At 36.9% G+C, this 26,597-nt stretch overlaps 1 protein-coding gene across 4 annotated transcripts in view; it reads left to right on the top strand.

Annotated features, from left to right (window-relative positions):
- XRN1 (5'-3' exoribonuclease 1) overlaps positions 1 to 26,597 on the top strand; it is a 167,377-nt gene that overhangs the window by 9,266 nt on the left and 131,514 nt on the right. For all 4 annotated transcript variants that reach the window (XR_013995211.1, XM_081077718.1, XM_081077720.1 and 1 more), the window contains exons 2-10: positions 9,311 to 9,543; positions 13,447 to 13,544; positions 14,905 to 15,014; positions 15,157 to 15,267; positions 16,738 to 16,820; positions 23,323 to 23,410; positions 23,494 to 23,662; positions 24,934 to 25,001; positions 25,324 to 25,461. Coding sequence is in view for 3 of the 4 variants with exons in the window: in XM_081077718.1 (XP_080933844.1) it covers positions 9,311 to 9,543; positions 13,447 to 13,544; positions 14,905 to 15,014; positions 15,157 to 15,267; positions 16,738 to 16,820; positions 23,323 to 23,410; positions 23,494 to 23,662; positions 24,934 to 25,001; positions 25,324 to 25,461 (1,098 nt within the window). In the remaining variant the exon portion in view is untranslated. The remainder of the gene's footprint in view (positions 1 to 9,310; positions 9,544 to 13,446; positions 13,545 to 14,904; positions 15,015 to 15,156; positions 15,268 to 16,737; positions 16,821 to 23,322; positions 23,411 to 23,493; positions 23,663 to 24,933; positions 25,002 to 25,323; positions 25,462 to 26,597) is intronic.

Below are 26,597 nucleotides of genomic sequence, written 5' to 3'. Positions count from 1 at the left end.
ATAATAGGAAAGTGTATTATTACCTGTACATTAGGAAGAACTTCAATAATTGTTTCAGAGATGGTTTTCATTAAGTTTATACAAGTATGTTTTTATGCTTAAAAATTCAGAATAATTAGTATATAAGGAAGACTACTCTAAAATTCTTTAATTCACTAGATATTACAGCTATTAAGTTGTGTCCATTTTAGTTCCTTGTTAATGTATATTTGTTTCAATATTGTTTTCCTTACTTGCTCACAGACATTTAAACAGAAGAAAAATAAATGAGACCCAGAGCCATGAAGGTCTTTTTATAAAAGTACACACCTATTATCCAAGTTTAGAAATTATTTAATTCACATGTCAAAAATAAGAAATCAGTTTTCAAAGTTTCCTATATTAGTTGGCATAATCTAAGCTTTTAAAATTAACATAACGAAATTAATGACTCTGTTCAGTGAAACCAAATATACAATAGGGCTTTAAATCATTTGTAAAACCTTTTAATGACTATGTAAAAACATCCTTTTAATATCAATGGACATTATGTTACCCATTATAGAGAAAATAGAAGCTTTGAGAGTTATTGTCAAATGGTGGGAAGAAAGGAAACTAATACTTTGAGTACCAAATGAACCAAGCACTTTATTTGATGTTTTCCTGGTTATTTTTGTTTTGTTTTGTTTTTAAATTTATTGGGGTGACAATTGTTAATGAAATTACGTAATTTCAGGTGTACAATTCTGTATCACATCATCTATAAATTCCATTGTGTCTTCACCACCCAGAGTCAGTTCTCCTTCCATCACCATATATTTGACCCCCTTACCCTCCTCTCCCTCCCCTCACCCCCCTAACCCTCTGGTAACCACTAAACTATTGTCTGTGTCTATGAGTTTTTGTTTCTCATTTGTTTGTCTTGTTCTTTTGTTGTTTTTGGTTTATGTACCATATATCAGTGAAATCATAGGGTTCTCTGCTTTTTCTGTCTGACTTATTTTGCTTAGCATTATACTCTCAAGATCCATCCATGTTGTCACAAATGTTCCTATATCATCTTACTGCCGAATAGTATTCCATTGTGTATATATACCACAATTTCTTTATCCATTCATCTATCAAAGGACATTTTGGTTGTTTCCATGTCTTGGCCACCGTAAACAAAGCTGCAATGAACATTGGAGCACACGTGTCTTTTTGTATAAATGATTTCAAATTCTTTGGGTAGATACCCAAGAGAGGGATTGCTGGGTCATATGGTAATTCTATTCGTAATTTCATGAGGAACCTCCACACTGCCTTCCATAACAGCTGCACCAGTCTGCATTCCCACCAACAGTGTATGAGGGTTCCTTTTTCTCCACAGCCTCTCCAACACTTGTTACTATTTGTCTTGTTGATGATAGCCATTCTGACTGGGGTGAGGTGATATCTCATTGTGGTTTTTATTTGCATTTCTCTGATGATTAGTGATGTTGAGCATTTTTTCATATGTCTGTTTGCCATTTGTATGTCCTCTTTGGAGAAATGTCTCTTCAGGTCCTCTGTCCATTTTTCAAGTGAGTTGTTTGCTTTTTTTGTTCGTGAGTTTCATGAGTTCCTTGTATATTTTGGATATTAGACCCTTATCGGAGGAACTGTTTGCAAAAATCTTCTCCCTTTCAGTCGGTTGCCTCTTTATTTTGTCGATGGTTTCTTTTGCTTTGCAGAAACTTTTAAGTTTCATATAGTCTTATTTGTTTATTTTAGCTTTTACTTCCATTGCCTTTGGAGTCAAATTCATAAAATGCTCTTTGAACCCAAGATCTATAAGTTTAGTGCCTATGTTTTCTTCTATGCAGTTTATTGTGTCAGGTCTTACGCTTAAGTCTTTGATCCATTTTGAATTAATTTTGATACATGGTGACAGCTAATAGTCCAGTTTCATTCTCTTGCACGTGGCTATCCAATTCTCCCAGCACCATTTATTGAAGAGGCTGTCTTTCCTCCATTACATGTTTTTAGCTTCTTTGTCAAAAATTATCTGTCCATATTTATGTGGTTTTATTTCTGGGTTCTCAATTCTATTCCATTGGTCTATGTGTCTGTTTTTCTGCCAAACCATGCTGTTTTGATTATTGTAGCCCTGTAGTACAAGCTAAAGTCAGGCAGTGTGATACCTCCAGCACTGTTCATTTTTCTTAAGATTGCTTTGGCTATTTGGGGTCTTTTGTGGTTGCAAACAAATATGATGTTTTTTTGTTCTATTTCTTTAAAAAATGCCATTGGGATTTTGATGGGGATCACATTAAACCTGAATATTGCTTTGGGTAATATGGCCATTTTAACTATGTTGATTCTTCGAATCCATGAGCATGGAATGTCTTTTTATTTCTTGTGTCATCTTCAGTTTCTTTCAAAAATGTCTTATAGTTTTCAGCATATAAATCCTTCACATCCTAGGTTAAGTTTATTCCTAGGTATTTTATTCTTTTTGCTGCTATTGCAAAGGGAATTGTTTTTTGTATTTCTTTTTCTGAGATTTCATTGTTAGTATACAGGAATGCAATGGACTTTTGTACGTTGATTTTGTAGCCAGCAACTTTACTATATTCATTGATTGTTTCTAACAGCTTTTTGGTGGAGTCTTTAGGGTTTTCTATATATAGCATCATGTCATCTGCAAAGAGTGATATATATTTTTTTTTAATTAATTTTATTGGGGTGACAATTGTTAGTAAATTTACATAGATTTCAGGTGTACAATTCTGTATTACATCGTCTATAAATCCCATTGGGTGTTCACCACCCAGAGTCAGTTCTCCTTCCATCACCATATATTTGATCCCCTTTACCCTCATCACCCACCCCCCACCCCCTTACCCTCTGGTAACCACTAAATTATTGTCTGTGTCTATGAGTTTTTGTTTCTCATTTGTTTGTCTTGTTCTTTTTGGTTTATATACCACATATCAGTGAAATCATAGGGTTCTCTGCTTTTTCTGTCTGACTTATTTCACTTAGCATTATTCTCCCGAGATCCATCCATGTTGTCACAAATGCTCCTATATCATCTTTCCTTAACGCCGAATAGTATTCCATTGTGTATATGTACCACAACTTCTTTATCCATTCATCTATCGAAGGACATTTTGGTTGTTTCCATGTCTTGGCCACCGTAAACAAAGCTGCAATGAACATTGGAGTACACGTGTCTCTATAGAGAAATGCTTTTATATTTTTGGGGTAGATACCCAGGAGAGCGATTGCTGGGTCATATGGTAATTCTATTCGTAATTTCTTGAGGAACCTCCACACTGCCTTCCATAGCGGCTGCACCAGTCTGCATTCCCACCAACAGTGTATGAGGGTTCCTTTTTCTCCACAGCCTCTCCAACACTTGTTACTATTTGTTTTGTTGATGAAAGCCATTCTGACTGGGGTGAGGTGATATCTCATTGTGGTTTGCATTTGCATTTCTCTGATGATTAGCGATGTTGATCATTTTTTCATATGTCTATTTGCCATTTGTATATCCTCTTTGGAGAAATGTCTCTGCAGGTCCTCTGTCCATTTTTCAATTGGGTTGTTTGTTTTTTTGTTGTTGAGTTTCATGAGTTCCTTGTATATTTTGGATATTAGCCCCTTATCAGAGGAACTGTTTGCGAAAATCTTCTCCCATTCAGTTGGTTGCCTCATTATTTTGTCAATAGTTTCTTTTGCTGTGCAGAAGCTTTTCAGTTTCATATAATCCCATTTGTTTATTTTAGTTTTTACTTCCATTGCCTTTGGAGTCAAATTCATAAAATGCTCTTTGAACCCAAGGTCCATAAGTTTAGTACCTATGTTTTCTTCAATGCAGTTTATTGTGTCAGGTCTTACGCTTAAGTCTTTGATCCATTTTGAATTAATTTTGGTACATGGTGACAGATAGCAGTCCAGTTTCATTCTTTTGCACGTAGCTATCCAATTCTGCCAGCACCATTTATTGAAGAGGCTGTCTTTCCTCCATTGTATGTTTTTAGCTTCTTTGTCAAAAATTATCTGTCCATATTTATGTGGTTTTATTTCTGGGTTCTCAATTCTATTCCATTGGTCTATGTGTCTGTTTTTCTGCCAATACCAAGCTGTTGTGATTATTGTAACCCTGTAGTACAAGCAAAAATCAGGGAGTGTGATACCTCCAGTATTGTTCTTTTTTTTAAATATTGCTTTGGCTATTCGGGGTCTTTTGTGGTTCCAAACAAATCTGATGATTTTTTGTTCTATTTCTTTAAAAAATGCCATTGGGATTTTAATGGGGATTGCATTAAATCTGTATATGGCTTTGGGTAATATGGCCATTTTAACTATGTTGATTCTTCCAATCCATGAGCACGGAATGTCTTTCCATTTCTTTGTGTCTTCTTCAATTTCTTTCAAAAATGTCTTATAGTTTTCAGCATATAAATCCTTCACATCCTTGGTTAAGTTTATTCCTAGGTATTTTATTCTTTTTGCTGCAATTGCAAAAGGAATTGTTTTTTCTATCTCTTTTTCTGAGATTTCATTATTGGTATATAAGAAAGCAATGGACTTTTGTACATTGATTTTGTAGCCAGCAACTTTATTGTATTCATTGATTGTTTCTAATAGCTTTTTGGTGGAGTCTTTAGGGTTTTCTATATATAGCATCATGTCATCTGCAAAGAGTGACAATTTAACTTCTTCATTCCCAATTTGGATGCCTTTTATTTCTTTCTCTTGCCTGATAGCTCTGGCGAGGACTTCCAACACTATGTTGAAAAGCAGAGGTGATAGGGGACAACCTTGTCGTGTTCCTGAACGTAGAGCAAAGGGCTTCAGCTTTTCACCATTAATTATGAGATTAGCTGAGGGCTTGTCATATATGGCCTTCATTATGTTGAGGTATTTTCCTTCTATACCAATTTTAGTAACTGTTTTAATCATAAATGGATGTTGTATCTTATCAAATGCTTTTTCTGCATCAATTGATAGAATCATATGATTTTTGTCCTTTATTTTGTTTATGTGATGTATCACATTGATGGATTTGCGAATGTTGAACCATCCTTGTGCCCCGGGGATGAACCCCACTTGGTCGTGATGAATAATCTTTTTAATGCATTGTTGTATTCGATTTGCTAGAATTTTGTTTAGGATTTTAGCATCTGTATTCATCAGAGATATAGGTCTGTAGTTTTCTTTTTTTGTGTTGTCCTTACCAGGTTTTGGTATCAGGGTAATGTTGGCCTCATAAAATGAGTTAGGGAGTACTGACTCTTCTTCAATTTTTTTGGAAGAGTTTGAGCAGGATTGGTATTAGATCCTCTTTGAAGGTTTGGTAGAATTCACTGGTGAAGTTATCTGGTCCAGGACTTTTGATTTTGGGAAGGTTTTTGATGACTGATTCAATTTCGTTACTGGTGATCGGCCTGTTAAGATTTTCCAGTTCTTCATGATTCAGCCTTGGAAGGCTATATGTTTCTAAGAACTTGTCCATTTCTTCTAAGTTATTAAATTTGGTGGCATATAGTCCTTCATAGTATTCTTGGATAATCCTTTGTATTTCTGTGGTGTCCGTGATAACTTCCCCTTTTTCATTTCTGATTTTGTTAATTAGTGTCTTCTCTCTTTTTATCTTAGTGAGTGTAGCCAAGGGTTTGTCGATTTTGTTAATCTTTTCAAAAAACCAGCTTTTTGTCACATTAATTTTTTCTATTGTCTTTTTGTTCTCTATTTCATTTAGTTCTGCTCTGATTTTTGTTATTTCCTTTCTTCTGCTGACCTTGGGTTTCGCTTGTTCTTCTTTTTCTAGTTTTTTAAGGTGTAACATGAGGTTATTTATTTGGGATTTTTCTTGTTTCTTGAGATAGGCCTGTAATGATATAAATTTCCCTCTTAAAACTGCTTTCGCGGCATCCCAAAAATTTTGGTAGGATGTATTTTCATTGTCATTTGTTTCTATGTATCTTTTGAGCTCTCCTCTAATTTCTTCTTTGACCCAGTCGTTCTTTAAAAGTATGTTGTTTAATCTTCATGTATTTGTGTTTTTTCCTGCTTTCTTTTTGCAGTTCATATCCAATTTCAAAGCTTTGTGATCAGAGAATATGCTTGGTATGATTTCAATCTTCTTAAATTTGCTGAGGCTGATTTTGTGTCCCAATATATGGTCTATCCTTCAGAATGTTCCATGTACACTTGAAAAGAATGTATAGTGTTTTGTTTTAGGATGAAGGTCTCTATATATGTCAATTATGTCCATTTCATCTAATGTGTCATTTAGGGCTGCTGTTTTGTTATTTATTTTCTCTTTGGATGATCTATCCATAGCTGTCAATGATGTATTTAAGTCCCCTAGTATGACTGTGTTTTGGTCAATTTCTCCCTTTAGTTCTGTTAGTAGTTGCTTGGTATATTTTGGTGCTCCCTGATTGGGGCATAAATATTGATGACTGTTATGTCTTCTGGTTATAGTCCCCTTTACCATTATGAAATGTCCATGTTTATCTCTTGTTATCTTTTCACCCTGAAGTCTGTTTCATCTGATATCATTATGGCTATACCTGATTTTCTCTGGGTACCATTTGCTTGGAGTGTCAATTTCCACCCTTTCACTTTGAGTCTATGCTTGTCCTTGTAGCTGAGATGTGTCTCTTGGAGACAACATATGGTTGGGTTTAGTTTTTTGATCCAATCTGCTACTCTGTGCCTTTTTATTGGTGAGTTCTGTCCATTTACATTTAGGGTGATTATTGATATGTGAGGGTTTCCTGTCATTCTATCTTTAGTTTTCTGGTAAGGCTGTGTCTCCATTGTTTCTTTGCCTTTTTGTTGTTGTCTTTCATTTCTGTGTGGTGGTATTCTATGATGTTTCCCTCTGTTTCTTCTTTTATTACAGTATATATTTCAGTTCTGGGTTTTTTTTGAGTGGTTACCCTTAAGATTATGTAAAAGAAAGTTTGATATTTAGAGTATTCTATTTTTTTCAGCACGCTTACTTTCTCCATTCCCATATTCTGGTTCAGGCCTTTACTCTCTTCCTTTTTATGTTTTGGTTGCCACATATTGTCCCTGTTGATGGCGGTCGATAGCTCCCTTTAGTATTTTTTGTAGTACAGGTCGTGTATTAGAAAATTCCCTCAGCTTCTGTATGACTGGAAAGGTCTTTATTCCTCCTTCATATCTGAAGGATATCTTTGCTGGATATATTATTCTTGGCTCATGATTTCTCTCTTTCAATAGTTTGAATATTTGGTTCCACTCCCTCCTGGTTTGTAGAGTTTCTGCTGAAAAATCTGATGATAATCTAATGGGCTTTCCTTTGTAGGTTACCGTCTTCTTTTCCCTGGCTGCCTTGAGGATTCTTTCTTTGGTGTTAATTTTAGACAGCTTCAATACAATGTGCCTTGGAGAAGGCCTGTTGGGATTGAGGTAATTAGGTGTTCTATTTGCTTCTTGGATTCGAGGATCCAGTTCTGTCCACAAGTTTGGGAAGTTCTCGTCAACAATTTGTTTGAATATATTCTCTGTTCCCTTCTCTCTTACTTCTCCTTGTGGTATGCCCATTATTCTTATATTGCTCTTTCTGATAGAGTCAGAAAGTTCTTGTAGAGTTCTTTCATTTCTTTTAAGTCTCAAGTCTCTTTCTTTTTCTATCTGTGTAATTTCCGGGTTTCTATCTTCGATATCACTGATTCTTTCCTCTATCTGGTCAACTCTAGTACCTAAGCTGGTTATTTCATTCTTAATTTCTTCTATTGAGTTCTTAATGTCCAGAAATTCCATTTGGTTCTTTTTTAAAATTTCAATCTCTTTCGTAAATTACTCATGTTGTTCTATGATTGCGTTTCTGAGTTCATCAAATTGCCTTTCTGTGTTTTCTTGCATCTCGTTGAGTATTTTCAGAACTGCAGTCTTGAATTCTCTGTCATTTAAGTCACGTATTTCCATATGTCTTTCTGAGCTGTCTTGTTGCCTTGGTTATTCATGGCAATTACTGATTTATTATTTCTCTTCCTAGACATCTACAGCAGTGGCTTCTGCAACAGGTTGATAGGAAGAGTTTTTTCTTTTGTTTTCCAATACTTGTTGGTAGAATGTTGTATTTTCTCTCCGACTGCAGCCTTTTTTTCTCTCTCTCACAGAGTAGTGCTATGTTTTCTCTGCACTATTCCAGCTTCTCACCCAATGGGTGGATTCCCTGGGAGTCCGGCCTCTCCTCTGTGAACAGTTCACCTGGGTCATAGGGCGCCCCGTCCCTGTCGGTGTGCAGAGAACTTTTGAAGTTCCAAAGCTCTTTCTGCACCAGATTCAGAGCCCGTTTGTTTCAGCAGTTCTGTTTACTCCTGCAGGGATCCGCCCAGATAGGTGTGGCCAGGCGTGGCGTGTGTTGTGAGAGGTGGCCCAGAGCAATGGCGGCGACCACCACCACAGCTGGTCCTGCTTCCACAGCTCCCTCCACTTTGCCGAAACTAGTTGGGCTGCGAATCTGTGTCTGCGGTCCACAGTTCTCAGGACAGCAAATATTCTGTTCTTTTGATCTGACACCGCTACTGTTCCGTTTCCAGCACCAGGCAGGTGGGGGCGGGGCGAGCTCTGGGAGGGTAGGGAGGGGGCAGCTAGTCTCCGTGCCTAAGGCTTCCGTTCTCTGCTCGGCAGTGAGGGCTTAAACCACCGTTTTCAGCCTTCTTCCCTCAATCTTTGCTCTGAGGTCTCTGCAGTGAGTGTTGGGTTCAGCCATGTTATATGCTGCCCCCTCAGCCCTGTGGGCCGCAAGCGGAGCCCTAGCAGTCCGAGTTCTTCCCTCTCCCGCAGCTGTGGCAGTTCCGGGATGCAGCGAGCTCGGAGCACTGAGCTAGGTCTGCGTCCTGTGCCAGTGGAGCTCTGTCTTTGTAATTCTCCCTTCCCTCCTCCCCCGCTTGCGCGATTCGCCCACCTGGAGGTGAATTCAGTAGTGGACCTTTTCGTCTTGCCTGTCTGCTGTGCAGGGAGTGCTTTGTGGAGTTGTTGTCCGATTAGTTTTAAATTCCAGGGGAGCTTTACAGAGGCTCATCTCACGTCGCTATTTTGATCCCTGGTTATTTTAAATAAGTAAATAATTTCCTGATTGTAAGTTTGATTAAGCTATTGATTGGTACCTCATGTAACCATGTAATACTCGTATGGTCCCATCTTACCAATTTTTCCTGGTTTTTTCCTTTAATTTCTTTATTCAACTGTGACTGTTCACTCAGTTTTTTATAAGAATGCCCTGATAACCTGCTTTTTATCAGCTGCTTTGCCCAGCTGCTTAGGTATCCATGGTTGATTATAATAATGACCTTGATCATTTCTGTTTGTTTCTTAGATTCCTGAATTTGACAACTTGTACCTGGATATGAATGGGATTATACATCAGTGTTCCCATCCTAATGATGATGATGTTCACTTCAGAATTTCAGATGATAAAATCTTTACTGATATTTTTCACTACTTGGAGGTGTTGTTTCGCATTATTAAACCTAGGAAAGTGTTCTTTATGGCTGTGGATGGTGTGGCTCCTCGAGCAAAGATGAACCAGCAGCGTGGAAGGCGGTTTAGGTAATAAAACATTTATGGTTTATTTTAGAATATTATTTAGATTAATAAAATACATTATTTTAACAATAGTTGACTTAATGCAATGCATCTTCTTTCTGTTCATGTTTCTTTTCTGCTTAAATACCCCCAGAATTAGAACTGTCTCATACTTAGAAAGTCACATTTTATCAATCAAGTAAACAAGTTAGTAATTCAAGTGACATTTCATTTCTCAAAGTATATGTTGGGCTGTGTAAACTTACTCTGTTGTTCTCCGTGACAAATTTTTCAGTCATCTCGTTGGTAATTCGGAAATGGCTCCCACAGTAGTCTGCGCTGGCTAAGAAACTGCAGAGTGAACTGAGAGATTGTTCTGATGAGAACATCATTGACTTAATTTAGTTCAACAAACATTTGTTGAGTGCTCAGACTCTGAGCTAGATACTGACTCTGGTTGAACATGGACACAGGACCAGTGAGACTAGGAGGCATCGGATTGAGGGAGTAGGAGAAGAGAGCTGAGTTAGGATCCTCGATGTGGTTATCAGCTGTATGAATTGGGTACTAGAAGTAAGAGGATGATAAAAGGTTGTACACGGAGAGAGGATTTTAAATCCAAATCCTGGGCATGTGGGGGTATTTCTGAGTAACTGAGTGTGCTGTGTCCTTGTTTATGGGTAGCAGAAATAAAGTTAGGAGGGTTGTTGAAGTTGAAGGAAAGAAACCCTGAGTCCAGCATGTTTGAAGGGTCTTTAACATAATAAATCCTTTCACCACAATGGCAGGAAAAGTAATGGAAAGTACACCAGTGAATCAAACGTGGAATCATCAAGGAAAGTGGGAGAGTGCCTTGGAGAAGGCTAGCAGTGAGACTGGGAAGAGGGCGGTCTAAAGTACTGATTTAAATATCAAAAGAGAAGAGAGTCTGAAGGTATTGGAACCTCTGTGAAATCCTTGAAGACACAGACCAATCGCTTCCTAAAATTTAGATTCTCAAGTACCACCCAAGACTTACTTAACTTGAATCACTAAAAATTGGGCCCTATTTTTACCAGACTCCCTTAGTATTTTATAAACTGGTTTTGGGGAGCTACTTAGCTAGAAAATCTAGTGTTGATTTTCTAGCAAAAGGATTATATAAGCCCACTGTGTCAGTATTCAGTTGTAGGTCATATAAGCCTAGCTATTTTAAGCAGAAAAGAATATAACAGAGAGAATAGGTGCATATAAAAATTGTTGTAAGAGCTGAAACAGTGGGAATCTAGGTGGGCCTTCAAAAATGACTTCCAGAACGTACCATTCAACCGATCCACCGGTAGACGGCGCTGTTACTACCACATTTAAGAAGTTGAGGGGTTCAGATGCCCCACCAGGACAGGTGGTTCCAGGAATTTACTCCTTTAGCTGTGGTGCAGGGATTAACAAACCACTTCCTGCACTATTGGCTCCCAGAATACATCCCTTTAGATAAAATTCAGTCATCAGGAAGCTACTACTGTGTCTGTCAGCTCTAGAGCTCCTGTGTGCCTGCTCCATCTGTACCGGCAAAAACGATGCCTTGCACCTCACTTCTCAGCATCTACAAAGCTGCTGAATATTGAGGTCTCCTCTGCACAAACCCCACAGCCCCAGTGCCTCTACTGTCATGAAGATTTTGCCACACTTCTACCTTCCAAACCTTTTATGGAGGCATCTAACTGACAAAATCTAAGTCATATCCAGAAACCTAGTTGCAGGAAATCTTGAGAGTTGAAGTGTTTTAGCTTTCCAACCTCTCCAGTATCAGAAGACAAACTAGGAATGGATATCAGGGCCAGTTCACCATAACCATCCCAAGGATTTACTGAGTATCGTGCTTGATCAAGTGCCAGTCAGCTCATTCTCCACAGCGACTGTTTTCTCCATTCAAATCTTTAATCACGATCTTTCCACATCTCTCACTCATCTTAAAATCTGCCATCTGGCTTTTATCTGCACCATTACACAGAAACTTCCTTACAAGATTACAAATAGACTCCTTAGGGCGAAATTTAAAGAATAATTCTGTCTTTATATTACTTAATTTTTCTGCGGTATTTTAACCATGTTGACCATTCTTTGTTTCTTGAACATACTTTCCTTGACCTTCATGCAACCACACTCTTACTGCACCTTCTTAGTCTCTTTGTTACCCTGTTTCCCCGAAAATAAGACCTAGCTGGACCATCAGCTCTATGCGTCTTTTGGAGCAAAAATTAATATAAGACCCAGTATTATATTACATTATATTATTATATTATATTATACCCGGTCTTATAGAAAAGTAAGACCAGGTCTTATATTAATTTTTGCTCCAAAAGACACATTAGAGCTGCTTGTTGGGTAGGTCTTATTTTCAGGGAAACACGATCTCTGCTTTTTCTTAAATATATTGATATTAAGTTTCTGTCCAGGGTCCTGAGTGATCTTATCCAATGACTTCAATTACTGTATCTTATCTTTCCGGTAGCTCTGTCTCTCTCTCCAGAGCTCCTGTATATTTAAATGCCTGCTAAACACCTCTGCTAAACACATTTCAGATTTAGCATGTTCAGAACTGAACTCATCTTTGCCTCAAAACTGCTTTCCTTCTGTTTCCTGTTTCAGTGAATTACAACACCGTGCAAATAGCTGCTCAACCAAAAGTCCAAGAATAATTTGAACTTCTTCCTCTTCCTCATTCCTCATATCTGTGTCCTAGTTGTCCAGTCTCTTAAATTTGTCCTATCTACTTCTTTTCATCTTTACTTCTAGTATCTCAGCCTAGGCCACCAGAATCTTTGACCTAGATTACTTTAATAGTCTTACCTTGTCCCTGTCCCAAATTTTTCAGCATTGTAGCCACAGTAAACACTATGGCTGTTTAATTTTCTGTCTCCCCATTAGAGTTTCTCTTTTGTTATATCCAAGAACTTGTCACATAGTAACATTAATCTTTTGTTCAACCAAAGAAATAGAGGAGAAAAGGAAAGAATGGCTTTCATTGGAGAGATTACAAATGAATTGATATCTTCAGAGTTTTTGTTATACTAAAGAGGTTGGTAAGAGAGAGGGGTTAAATTTGAAGAAAAGTTTGTTTATCACAGAAATAGAATTCCACAGGAAGCAGTGGATCGAGCTAGTGACAAGGCTGCAGAAAATGTTCCGAAAGCAGAGCTTCCTAACTTGTATGCCGTGTGGCATGCAGGTGTGCCAAAGTGATTTACAGGAGAAATCGGACAGTACTTAGGGTGCATGTTTTCCAACTTACGCCCATCTGACTCTGAAACTTGGGTTCTTCCTAGTAAATCCTATTGCTGCAAAAAAGATGGTTTTACCAGTTGATGCCATTAATGTCAATAAGCTTTCATTTTGCATTTTTCTGAGGAAACCCAGATATATGTTACAATTTTATAATTTAATATTCTTAGAAATCACTTTAATATACTTGTTTGACGTTATTAAGTGTATATATAATGAATGCTTAATGCTATACTTTTAGCTTGTTTCTAGAATCAATTTGCTGTATTCTTGTGATAAAGGAATTACTTTATAGTATATATTTGTAATGTTCTGTCAATTTTATGCTGTGATAATGTTCTATTTCTATAGTCCTTTTCTGAAAAAAAAAACTCAATTCTTTAAATAAATAAAAACAAACAATTCTGAGGCTCATTTTTACCAATGATAATTATTTGAAAACTTATATTATGTTTTGAACCTTTGCAACTTTTCTGGAAATTTAAAACTATCCTCAACAAAAATGTATTCAACTACCATTTACAGAATATCTCAAAATGTAAAAAAAAGAAAAAAATTGATGAATTAGTATTTTAGTTATAAAAACACGTAAATAACAGTTTACTTTATGTAAAGATCACTATTTTTTCCAGAAAGTTTAAGATATTCTTTCCCTTAACATTTAAGGTCAGCAAAAGAGGCAGAAGACAAAATAAAAAAGGCAATAGAAAAAGGAGAAATTCTTCCTTCAGAGGCCAGATTTGATTCCAACTGTATTACACCAGGTAAATTCTGAGAATTTTAAACTGTAAATATTTTTCTTTTTTAGCCGCTATTTATTTTGTCCCTAGGATTCCATTTGCTTTATTTTTCCAGTTGTGTCTCCTCATGAGATGGTTTGGTCATCTTGGTCATAAGTGCTCCTATGAAGACCTGCTCTAGGGATTTACAGATGTTGATAAGAGGAGCCATAGACAGAACTCTCCTACATGCACAGAATTCCAAACCTGAAATGAGCTTACAAGATCTGTTCTGCTCCTGTCACTATTTGTATGAAATCTGACTCAGGGAGCTTGTGGCTCACCCAAATGCATGTAGCTATTAGAACTTACTGTATTCTCCTAGTCCACAGTGCTTACTGCTCTGCGTCTCAAAGGCAGTTAAGATTCCTGTGACTTTATGGATAAATAGACTTATCAATATTATAAGTTTAATTTTTTTATGCAGCAACATACTTTGTATGTCCTAGAGCTTTAACATTATTATAACATTTGGAAAAAAAAAATGTTAAAATCTGACTTTTTGTTGTATTCCTTACTAACTTGGATAATTTTCTTTTAAAGTGCCCTGATCACACAATGCTTGGTTTAATAAGTAAGCATTGTTGTCACAATCAGTTTTAGCCTGATTGTGTTTTAAGACTGCATTGCCTTGACTGTTGACCATCTGGGCTTTTCATAAACATAATCAGTTTCTAGATTAATAATAATTTTTCCAGGTTAACAGTAATAATAATGATAGTTGCCTTTGTTGTTGTTGTTATGGGCAATCTGATTGAAATTACATGCCTGAAAAAAAACTTCAGACTCCAGCATAGAAAATAGAAAATTGAGGTTTATTAGATAGTTGTAACTCTGCCTTGTAGGAAAATATTTGAAGCAGGCGACTGGTTGGCTCAATTGGTTAGAGCGCAGTGCTCATAAAACCAAGGTTGCCGGTTCAATTCTCACATGGCGATGAATGCTGCGCCTTCCACAACTAGATTGAAAACAATGACGTGACTTGGAGCTAATGGGTCCTGGAAAAACACACTGTTCCCCAATAAAAAAAATTAAAAAAAAAAAAGAAAGGAAGAAAAAAGAAAATATTTGAAGCATAGTCCTGTGGCAATAGTAGTTTTCCCTGAATTTCCCTATGTGACATAAATTTCATTTTAGGGTAACCAGTGAAATTAGAAACAGTTGTGATGTGTGCTAGGGAAAGGCACAACATTTACATGCCTTTCTAGAGAAGCACGAGAGCTTTTGACTTGTGATCTCACACCCAGCTAACCCTGGGCACCCAGATCCAACTGCATGTTATCACTGGGAACTCACTACTTTTATATCGCTCACAGATTAACTGTGTCAAACTTTTTATTTATAGGGACTGAATTCATGGCCAGATTACATGAACATCTGAAGTATTTTGTAAATATGAAAATTTCTACAGACAAGTCGTGGCAAGGAGTTACCATCTACTTCTCAGGCCATGAGGTTATTATCTTTTTTTATTTAAAGAGGTTTTTTTAAATTTGGTATTCTGATACATATCATATTAACATATATATATGTATATGTATATGTACACACATATACATATATATATAATTTTTTATTGTTTTTAAATTGTATTTAGACTCCTGGAGAAGGAGAGCATAAAATCATGGAATTTATCAGATCTGAGAAAGCAAAACCAGATCATGATCCCAACACCAGACACTGTCTTTATGGTTTAGATGCTGATTTGGTAAGTGTAATATTTGTTGTTATTATAACCTTATGCTGTTGTAGTTAAATATTTAAGATAGTTAATTTTGTATAAGACGCTTTCTGGCTGTGGAAACAAATGTTGGAGACGTAATAATGATTGCACTTCTGCCATTTCGAAAACAATTGGAAAATGAGCTATTTTGCCATATGTTATGGTCACTAGGTTTCTGTGATTACTGTTCACACCTGACTGGCCCTAATACTATAAATAATCTGCCGAGGGTAAGGTAGAGGGCCCTTTTTACCCTCAAGTTTAATACATGACTTTGAATACCACCTGATTTGATAACTCCATGACCGAAATAACTTCACTAGATTTGGTTTAATTTTTTATTATGAAAAATTTCAAACATAAACAAAAGTAATGAACCAACTCATGTCCTTCATACACCTTAAATAATTTTCACCTCTATCCCTAACCATCTGTCTCCTTTCTCTTACTGCTCTGGATTCTTGAAACATATCCCAGACATTGTGTCATTTAAACTATAAATATTTTATGTTTCTCTAAAGGAGAGTGTTATTAAAAAGACAAACACACAACTCAGTTATTCCACATAAAACGAAAATTAACAGTCACTGTTTAATATATAACCATTTAGTATTCTCATTTCCCTGAATGCTTCATAAGTGTTTCAATTTGTTTTATTTGAATCGGTACTGAAATAAAATAAACAATATACATTGCAATTGGTTGATATATCTTACTAGATTAATTTACTTTGGGTATTAGAATACCAAGTGAGAAGATTAACTGAAAATGCTCTTTTCCAGCTTTTTCTGAGTTTTTACATATGAGAGATATCCTGGCCTCCAGAAGAGTCCTACTTTCTTCTACCGTGTTTCCCTGAAAATATGACCTAGCCGAACAATCAGCTCTAATGCATCTTTTGGAGCAAAAATTAATATAAGACCCAGTATTATATATTATGCATTATATTATATATTATATTATATTATATTATATTATATTATATTATATTATATTAATATTATATTATATTATACCTGATCTTATAGTAAAATAAGACCGGGTTTTGTATCCAAAAGACGCATTAGAGCCGCATGGTTGTCCGGCTAGGTCTTATTTTCGGGGAAACACGGTATTGGATAAGCTGCTGCTTCTAATTTCTTACCCATTCACCCATCGCAGGTAAAAAGAGACGGTTTTCTAGAATTTTTTGTTGTGGGGCAGAGTGATAGTTGTAAAAGTCATGTGAGTGTCTAAGGTAAACATTTTTTTTCTTAGCAAAGTGCATCCACTTAACCCCATTCATACTATAAATGGATCTTATTTTGATATCTGTATATTTACTGTGCCAATAAATTGCTGCCTTTCCTTTAAATAATCATATTCTTAATATAGAAATGATTTTTATTTGATTGCTTTTGAGAACCTGATACTATAAAATGAGAATAGAAACATTTCTTAATCATTTTTCAACAGATTATGCTTGGATTAACAAGTCACGAGGCACATTTCTCTCTTTTAAGAGAAGAGGTTCGGTTTGGTGGCAAAAAGACACAAAGGTAAATCATACTGCATATATGTTGAAGAAAAAAAGAAATTAAATTAAAAATAGTAATCCCTAAACAAATATATGATCTGTAAATATTCTCTTCCATTCTGTGGGTTGCTCTTTCACTGTTGATAATATTTCATGCACAAAATTTTTAATTGTGGTGAAGTCTGATCTATTTTTTCTTGTTTCCTGTAATTTAAGTGTAATGTTCATGAAATCATTGCCAAATCTAATGTCATAAAGCTTTTTCCCATTTTATTCTAACATTTATAGTTTTAGCTCTTGCATTTAGGTGTTTGATCCATGTTGAGTTAATTTTTGTATATAGTGTAAGGTAAGGGTCCAACTTCATTCTTTTGCACGTGGATATCCAGTATTCTCACCATTTGTTGAAAAGATTATCTTTTCTCTGTTGAGTGGTCTTGGCACTCTAGTTGAAAATTACTTGACCATATGTGCAAGGGTTTATTTCTGGGCTCTGTAGTCTATTCTGTTGGTCTGTATGTCTGTCATTATGTAAGTTCCACAGTATTTTCATTATTGTAGCTTTATAGTACAATGTGTGATCAAGCAATATGGTGAGTGTTTAAATTAAAAAAAATCATTGCAGTAAAAGACACATTGCCATTAACCCCCCTCAAAATATTCCCCCTTGCTTCAAATGCACTTATCCCATTGTTCTTCCTACTTTCTGAAGCAGTTCTGGAAATCCTCTTTCCTGAGTGTCTTTAGTTGCTCTGTCGTGTTTTCCTCGATTTCCTAAACCATTTTGACTTTGGGTAAAAGCCAGAAGTCGCACAGTGCCAGGTCCGGTGAATAAGGTGGATGAGGACACACCATAATGTTTTTATTTGACACAAATTGTTGTACCAGAAGCGATGTGTGACATGGAGCATTGTCATGATGGAGAATGATTTACAGCACACTTTAAAACACATCTTCTTGCTGCCATAGCTCACACCTGACTGACAGCACCAAACAAGTTGAAACTTGTCACATATTATTACTAAGTTTCGTCGTGCCACTTACTGTATTAAAGATCCCTGCCTTTCCATTGGATAGCACCTGGCAGCAGCATTCATCATATTTTTTGTGATCACAACAGAAAAGCTCCGTGTCACACATCGCTTCTGGTATGGCAATTTCTGTCAAATAAAAACATTATGGTGTGTCTTTATCTGTCTTACTCACTGCATCTGGCACTGTGCGACTTTTGGCTCTTCTCCAAAGTCAAAATGATTCAGAACATCAAGCAACCACAACAGCGCAACTAAAGATACTCATGAAAGAGGACTTCCAGAACTGCTTCAGAAAGTGGCAAGAACTTTCTGCCACTGGATAAGTGTACTCAAAGTGAGGAGGAGTATTTTGAAGGGGATTAATGGCAATGTGTCCTTTACTGTAATAATTTTTTTTGTGTGATTTTTGCAATTATTTTATTTTTAATTTACTGGGGTGACATTTGTTAGTAAAATTACATAGATTTCAGGTGTACAATAATTTTTTTAAATTTAAACATTCACCAGGTTATTTGATCGTATCTCGTAAGTTTTGAAATCAGGAAGGGCGGGACCTCCAACTTTGTTCTTCTTTTTCAGGATTATTTGGCTGTTAAGGGTCTCCTGAGATTAACTGTTTTTAGGATAGATTTTTTTTTTTTTGTAAAAAAAAATATCCTTGGGATTTTGATAGAGATAACAGATCCCTTTGTATAGTATTTACATTTTGAAATTAAGTCTTCCAATCCATTAACACAGGATGTCTTCTTTAATTCTTTCTGCAGTGTTTTATAATTTTAATGTACAAGTCTTTTGCCACCTTTTTTCCCCCCTTTCATTTAAAAACTAAAAAAGTTGTATAGTCACCATGATGTTCATTACATCCCCAGGACTTATGTAACTTACAACTGGAATTTGTACCTTTTGACCACCTTCACCCATTTTACCGACCCTCTTTCCCCACCCCTGGGAACCATCAATCTGTTCTATCTATATGTGAGTTTGGTTTCTTGCCTCTTTTTTATTTTCTTTTGCCTCTTTGGTCAAGTTTATTACTAAGTGTTTTATTCTTTTGGGTAGCATTATAAATATAATTGTTTCTTAATTTTATCTTTAGGTTCTTTGTTGCTAGTGTATAAAACACAATTGATTTTTGTGTGTTGATCTGTGGCTATGCTGAATTCATTTTTTTAGCTTTAGTAGCTTTCTTATAGATTCTGTGGAATTTTATATATACACATATGGAATCATGTCATCTGTAAATAGAGATACTTTTACTTCTTTTCCAATTTGGGTGCTTTTTCTTTAAAATAATTTTTTTTTATTTTTCAATGACAGTTGACATGCAATATTATATCAGTTTTAGGTATACAATATAATGATTAGACATTTATGTAACTAATGAAGTGATCCTCCCCATAAGTCTAGTACCCACCTGACACCATACGTATTACAATATTATTGACTGTATTCCTTATGCTATACTTTACATCCCTATGACTATTTTGTAACTACCAATTTGTACTTTTTAATCCCTTTCCCTTATTCAACCATCCCACCAACCCTCCTCCCATCTGGCAATATCAGTGTGTTCTCTGTATCTATGAGCTTGTTTCTGTTTATTTTGTTCTTTGGATTCCACAGATAAGTGAAATCACACGGCATTTGTCTTGCTCTGTCTGACTTACTCCAGTCAACACAGTACCTTATAGATCCATCCATGTTGTTGCAGAGGGCAAGACTTCATTCTTTTAATGACTGAGTAATGTTCCATTGTATACATATATATATATACCACCTCTTCCTGATCCATTCTTCCATTGATGGGCACCCAGGCTGCCTCCATACCTTGGTTTTTGTAAACAATGCTACCACGAACATATAGATGCACATGTCCCTCTAAAGTAGTGTATTGGGTTTCTTTGGATAAATACCCAGAAGTGGGATTATGGGGTCCTTCTTTGTTTCTTGTTATAGCCTTTGTTTTAAAGTCTGTTTTATCTCGTATAAGTATTGCTACCCCATGTGTTCTGTTGTTGTTTCCATTTTCCTGAAATATCTTTTTCCAGCCCTTTACTTTCAGTCTCTGTGTCTTTCGATCTGAAGTGAGTCTCTTGTAGGCAGCATGAATAAGGATTTTTGTTTTCTTATCTTTTATCCACCCTGTGTCTTTTGATTGGAGCATCGAATCCATTTACATTTAAAATAATTGTTGATAGATATGTAGTTATTGCCGTTTAGTTATTCATATTTTTTATTTTTTTTCTTCTTCTTCTTCTTAAAGAATTCCCTTTAACATTTCTTGTAATACTGGTTTGGTTCTTATCTGAGAAGCTCTTTATCTGTCTTTTAATTCTAAATGATAGCTTTGCTGGGTAGAGTAGTCTTGGTTGTAGGTCATCACTTATCCATCACTGAGTATCTCATGCCAATCTCTTCTGGCCTGCAAAGTTGCTGTTGAGAAATCAGCTGATAGTCTTATGGGAGCTCCCTTGTAGGTAATTAACTGCTTTTCTCTTGCTTTTTGTCTTTAAGCTTTGGTATTTTAAATATAATGTATCTTGGTGTGGGCCTCTTTGAGTTCATCTTGTTTGGACTCTCTTGCTTCCTGGACTTGTATGTCTATTTCCTTCACCAGGGTAGGGAAGTTTTCAGTCATTATTTCTTCAAATAGTTTCTCAATCTCTTGCTCTCTCTCTCTTCTCCTATTGGTACGCCTATTGTGTGAATGTTGGTAAACTTGATGTTGTCCCAGATGCCCCTTAAACTACCCTAATTTTTTTGGATTCTCTTTTCTTTTTGTTGTTCTGTTTGGGTGTTTACTACTTATCTCCTAAATCACTGATTCAATCCTCTGCATCTTCTGAACTACTGTTGATTCCCTCTAATGTATTCTTCATTTCAGTTATTCTAGTCTTTATTTCCGACTGATTCTTTTTTATGTTTTCTATCTCCATTTTTATGTTTTCTATCTCTTTGATGAAGTTCTCCCTGAGGTCATTGAGCATCCTTATAACCAGTATTTGGAACTCTGCCTCTAGGAGATTGCTTGTCTCCATTTTGTTTTTAGTTCATTTTCTGGAGCTTTGTTCTGTTCTTTCATTTGAGACATGTTTCTTTGTCTCCCCATTTTGACTGCCTCCCTGTATTTATTTCTATGTATTAAGTAGGGCTGCTAAGTCTTCCAGTCTTAGTAGAGTGACTTTATGTTGTTAGTGTCCTGGGGCCCAGTGGCACGGTCTCCCTCATCACCTGAGCCAGGTGCTCCAGGTTTGTCTGTTGTGTGGGTTATGTATGTCTTCCTGTTGTAATTGAGCCTTGGTTGCTGTTTGCACGTTAATGGGAGGGATTGACCCTCAGGCTGATTGGCTGTGAGGACTGACTTTGACTACAGTGGAGGAGCTGTTGTGCAGGGACTGACCCTAAAGATCTGGATTCACTTTAGCAGGGCTCTGGTGCCTGTTTTGTCTGCTTGTGGGTGTATTGTTTATAGAGGTGGTTAGGTGGTGCTCTGGTGTGGTCTGAAATTGGCCACTGGATGTGTTGGTTCTGGGGCCTTTTGGGAGGTACTCTGGTGTAGGCCAAGGTCAGCTACTGCCTGTGCCCTGCCCCAGGCCACTTGGTATGAGCTACAAAGTGATCTGCAGATGGTTGCCACTTGTGTTGGGCTTAGAGGTGCTTGGGAGAGGCTAAGCAGTGAAATTAGGGCAGTTGCTGCTAGTTCTAGGCTTGGAGCTGCTGAGCAAGAGGTAAGGGGCACACCAAAGGCCAGATGCTGCTTGTTTGGGTTTTGTGAATCTTCGAGAGATTTTAGGAAAGATCGCAGCATGACCCAAGACAGGCCGTTTGTATGGAACAGCCACGGGAAGTGGCTTGCAGGTGAGCCAGCAAGTTGGGTGGGTGGGGTGGGGTTTTGGAATCATTAGGGCAGGGTGAAGTGGGGGTAGTTAAGAAAATGGAGATTTAGACACAGTGCCCACCTGCACGTGCAGGCTGGGTGCTGGGAGGGCTCAAAGGAACAATGGCCTGTGCCAACATTTCTCTCTGGGAGAAAGCTGTCCCTCCAGCCCTCACTCTGAAGCCAGACTATTCATTTTCTCCCTGTATGACCCGGGTGCCTTTTGAGCTCTTTTTCCACTGCTGCAGCACAGAGTGAGTAAGTCCACCAGCAAGTAATTCCGTACATAGGTCCTTTAAGAGGACCACCTGAGGTTCCTGTAGCCCTCCGTCTCACTCAGCCACAATCTTCACTGGTTTTCACAGTCAGAAGTTCTAGGGACTTCTCTTCCTGGCACTGGCACCCTGGGCTGGGGAACCTGGTCTGGGGCTAGGACCCTTCACTTCTTAGACAGGACCTCTGCAGCCAAATTATCCCTCCCTATTCTCACTTGCCACATATTGGTGTGGGAGCAACCTATTCCGGTCTCGGCCCCTCTAACCAACCAGTCTCGAGGTGGCTTCTCCTTTATATCCTTAGGTGTAGGACTTCTGTTTAGCTGCACTTTAGGAGATTCTCGACAATGGTTGTTCTGTAGTTTAGTTGTAATTTTAATGCAGTTATTAGAGGAGGGAAGTACAGTGTTTACCTACTCCACCATCCTGGAAGCGCAATTTGGATGCTTTTTATTTGTTTTCTTGTTTAAGTGCCCTGGTTAGGACTTCCGGTATAATGTTGAATAGCTGAAGTGACAGTGGGCATCCTTGTCTTGTTCGCAATCTTAGAAAGCTTTCATTCTTTCACCATTGAGTATGATGTTTGCTCAGGGTGCTTGATAAATTTCCTTTCTCATATTAAGGAAGATCCTCTCTATTCCTACTTTGCTCAGTGTTTTTATCATGAAACGGTGTTGAATTTTGACATGCTTTTTCTGCTAAATAATTGTGTGACATTTTTTCCTTTGTTTACTAATTTGGTGCATTACACCAATTTTTTTTTCTTATGTTGAAACATCCTTGCATTCCTGGGATAAATCCCACTTGCTCGTGTTGTATAATCCTTTGAATATGCTATTGTTAGCTTACATTCTTACTTGTAGTTAAACTTAGAGTACAGGCTAACAGCCAGAAATATAGACCCCTCTAACATGCCAGGGAAAGATAAGAGGAATTAGTGATAGTACCTCACCACTGAAATCTTGGACTATACTGCAGTAGATATAAAAGTGTCGACTCAGTTATCTCTATGCTTTCTGCTGGTGGACAGCCTTAAATTGGGCCAGATCCCACCAGTTTCTTATATCTGTCATGTATTACTCAGACTTTTTTACTTCTGAGAATCCTTCCACAGAAAGCATGATGTAAACCAATTATTTTTAAATTTATGTTATATGAATTATAATTAGTTATATTTTTATTTTTACATTACCCTGCAGCTTTCACATAAATTACATGCCTTGATTACAAGAATTAATTATCTCCTAATGATAAGTTTTATTTTAAGCTTTGCTACAGTTTTAAACTTAAACCATAAAAGTATAATTAACTCTCTGTTGATCATCTGACTAATTACAGGGTATGTGCACCAGAAGAAACCACATTTCACCTTCTACACTTATCTTTAATGAGAGAATATATTGACTATGAGTTTTCAGTATTAAAAGTGAGTATTAATACGGCTGTGGACCAAAGATGTGTATGAAGAAATTTCCACAGGACTTGACTTTCTCCTCCATTTTACTGCAGGACAAGATAACATTTAAATATGACATTGAAAGAATAATAGATGATTGGATTTTGATGGGATTTCTTGTTGGCAATGATTTTATCCCTCATCTACCTCATTTACACATTAACCATGATGCACTGCCTCTTCTTTATGGAACATATATTACCATCCTGCCAGAACTTGGGGGTAAGAAGAGTTTAATATTCATTTGAGGCTACTTTAACTTAGCAGTCAACTAACTCTGAAAATGGCACTCAGTTTATTAGATTATTGCATGCACAACTAAAGTAGGAAAAAACTGGTGGTTTCTTTTGGACTAAGGCAGAAGCTCTGAGGTTATAGTTTTCAATAATTCACAAGCAAAGAAAATGACCAGAGTTATACAGTCACATTTACTGATAGCTAAATAATCTTTGCCTTTAATTGTTTAAAAAAGTCAGTAGAAGTTGTTAGTTTCATTTAGCTCCTTTCATATTTAAGCATAGAAATTTAATTTTTCTGAATGGGTAGTTATAGTATTTAATATGAAGGAAATTTTTTTCAATTAAAATAGGAAATTGACAAACAGTGGTGATTCTGAGTAACACAACAGAATAGGAGGATATTAGTCCTTTTCTTTTCAAGGTAACATATCGAAGGAATGATCCTAATAGATTCTAGAACATATTTAATTTAATTAATAGTTACCAGATATTGGAAATGTGGGAGGATTATTATTATGTGAACCTGGAGTTTCTTATATTTAGCTTCAGTTTTTACTTATTGTATGTTATAGTAACATCAAGTTCATAGAAACTAGGGCCAGTTATATAGTCCAACACTGAGTGTTTTCATTGATTAGTAGAATGTCAACATTCAACTTTTTTCCCCCCTTCTTCCGCCTCCCACCCCCCAAACCCCCAACTCCCGGTTCAAGCCGTTGTTTCTCAGTCTAGTTATGTAGGACACAGCTCCCTGGCCCATGCTGGTATTATGAGCCTTGCACTCCTGCCGGTTGTGGCAGTTGGTCACCGGTCGTCGGTCAGCTGCTCACTGCAGCTCACGGCAGCTCTTGCAGACTGCCGGCCACGCACTCTGGCCACCGGCTGCTCAGGCGTCACACGGTAGCCCATGGCAGCACACAGCAGCCCACAGCCGCTCATGCTGGCTGCCAGCCACTCACGCAGACCACCAGCTGCTCCTGGCAGCACATGGCAGCATAGCAGCTCACGCCGACCTCTGGCTGCTCTCAGCAGCCCAGCTCTAGGGAGAGCCGTTGTTCACAATCTTAGCTGTAGAGGACGCAGCTCACTGGCCCATGTGGGAATCGAACCAGCGACCTCGACGTTAGGAGCTCAGCGCTCCAACCATCTGAGCCACCGATCCGGCCTTCAACATTTTATAAAAAGAATTTTGTAGAATTGTTTAGAAAAGACAATGTCAGCTTTTAGTACAAATGGAGATTTTGTTCCTTTTAGGTTATATTAATGAAAGTGGGCATCTCAACTTACCTCGATTTGAGAAATACCTTGTGAAGTTATCAAATGTAAGTAACCAAAAGTTTGTGTTTTCCTGTCTCAGTAGCTATAAATGGTCAGTAACCAATTACATAATACCAGAAGAAAATTTTTTTGTAATTATAATCCTATTGGTCAATCTGTATAAATAATTTCACCTAAATTTTTATTTTTATTTGCTTTTTATTTTTAATTTTCAGAGTAGTAGATGAGGTCCCCATATGCCTAAAAAGAGTTACGTTCTCTGACTGACTTCCTGTGCCCCAGAATTAGTCCCTGTTAAAACTTTGGTTTGTATTCTTCTAGACATACTTAAATTATTTTTAAATGAATTTAAACTTTTCTGTACAGTTTGATCGGGAGCATTTCAGTGAAGTTTTTGTGGACCTAAAGTGGTTTGAAAGCAAAGTTGGTAACAAGTACCTCAATGAAGCAGCAGGTGTTGCAGCAGAAGAGGCCAAGAACTACAGGGAAAAGAAAAAATCAAAGGTGTCCATTTTTTTTGGCGTCCTTTCATTTTTTTAGCTGTAAAGACAAAACTGATATTCCTGTTTCTCATTTTCTTTCTTATGATTTTGGGGCTGCCTCATTTCATTTTCATTTCTTCTTCTTCTCTATGAACATTTAAAAAATTGTTTTGGTTTCTTTTTCTCTATTAGAGCCTATCATTTAAATCTAATCTTTAACAATCAATTTCTTATTTTTACCCTGAAGAAGAACATTGTGGTGTTTTTGCTCTTCCATTCTATTAATAACCATAGAAAACATTTCTAAATATGAGTCCAGGAAATTAGTTATCTTTTAAGAATATGGATATTTATAGCATTTAATGTTATGAGACATTAACTAGAAAAAGATCAGTGATTTTTCTCTAGAAATAATTTGTCTATAAAACCATATATATGTATGTTTATATATTTGTATGTAAAACCACATATGTATATATATATGGCAATGATAAACCAGGTTAAGAGTTGATTAATAGCATCATATCTAGTAAATGTTAAGAGCTCAATAAGTGAATGATGGAATCAGTTAGAATATGCTAGTACCCTGTAGAAACATCTCTAATAAACTATAAAGAATGTGTTATGTGTGTTACCTTGGAAAGTTAACCTCTTCTGTAATTTTCTTCAGCTTATCTGTAATTATTGGATTCTGATGAAATCCATGAGTTTCCTGTACTGATTCTATTTAGGACTCCTACTCCAGGAAGGGCGACTATCTTGATTTTCTCTAGTAAGCTCATTTTAATAGCTTATCTTTTTCTCAGTGGAACTTAGCCGCAGTCAGTGTGCATTCCACTCTTAAGAAAACAGCCTCTGCAACATTTTGGGAACCCATACTCACAAAACTTACATTTCAGTAATTCCTGGCACTGCCCACCTCAGCTCAGTATTTAAGCTTCACCAGCCTTCCAGGGATATGTGGTTACCATTAGAGACATTGGTAAATCAGAGGAGCTGGATGAATAGCCCAGACACAGGAAGTTGGCAGAGGACCTAGTTTGGATGATGAAAAGGAAGTGATGGGGATAAAGGAGTAGGAAGAACTAATGAGAGTCACTAGTCTGAAAACAGAGGAGAGAAAAGATGAAATCACAAGGGAGAAAATCATGGGCAGTA

Source organism: Rhinolophus hipposideros (genome assembly GCF_964194185.1).
Source record: "Rhinolophus hipposideros genome assembly, chromosome: 2".
Lineage (NCBI taxonomy): Eukaryota > Metazoa > Chordata > Mammalia > Chiroptera > Rhinolophidae > Rhinolophus > Rhinolophus hipposideros.
Note: the sequence above shows the minus strand (reverse complement) of the source record. Positions and strands in the feature narration are given on the sequence as shown.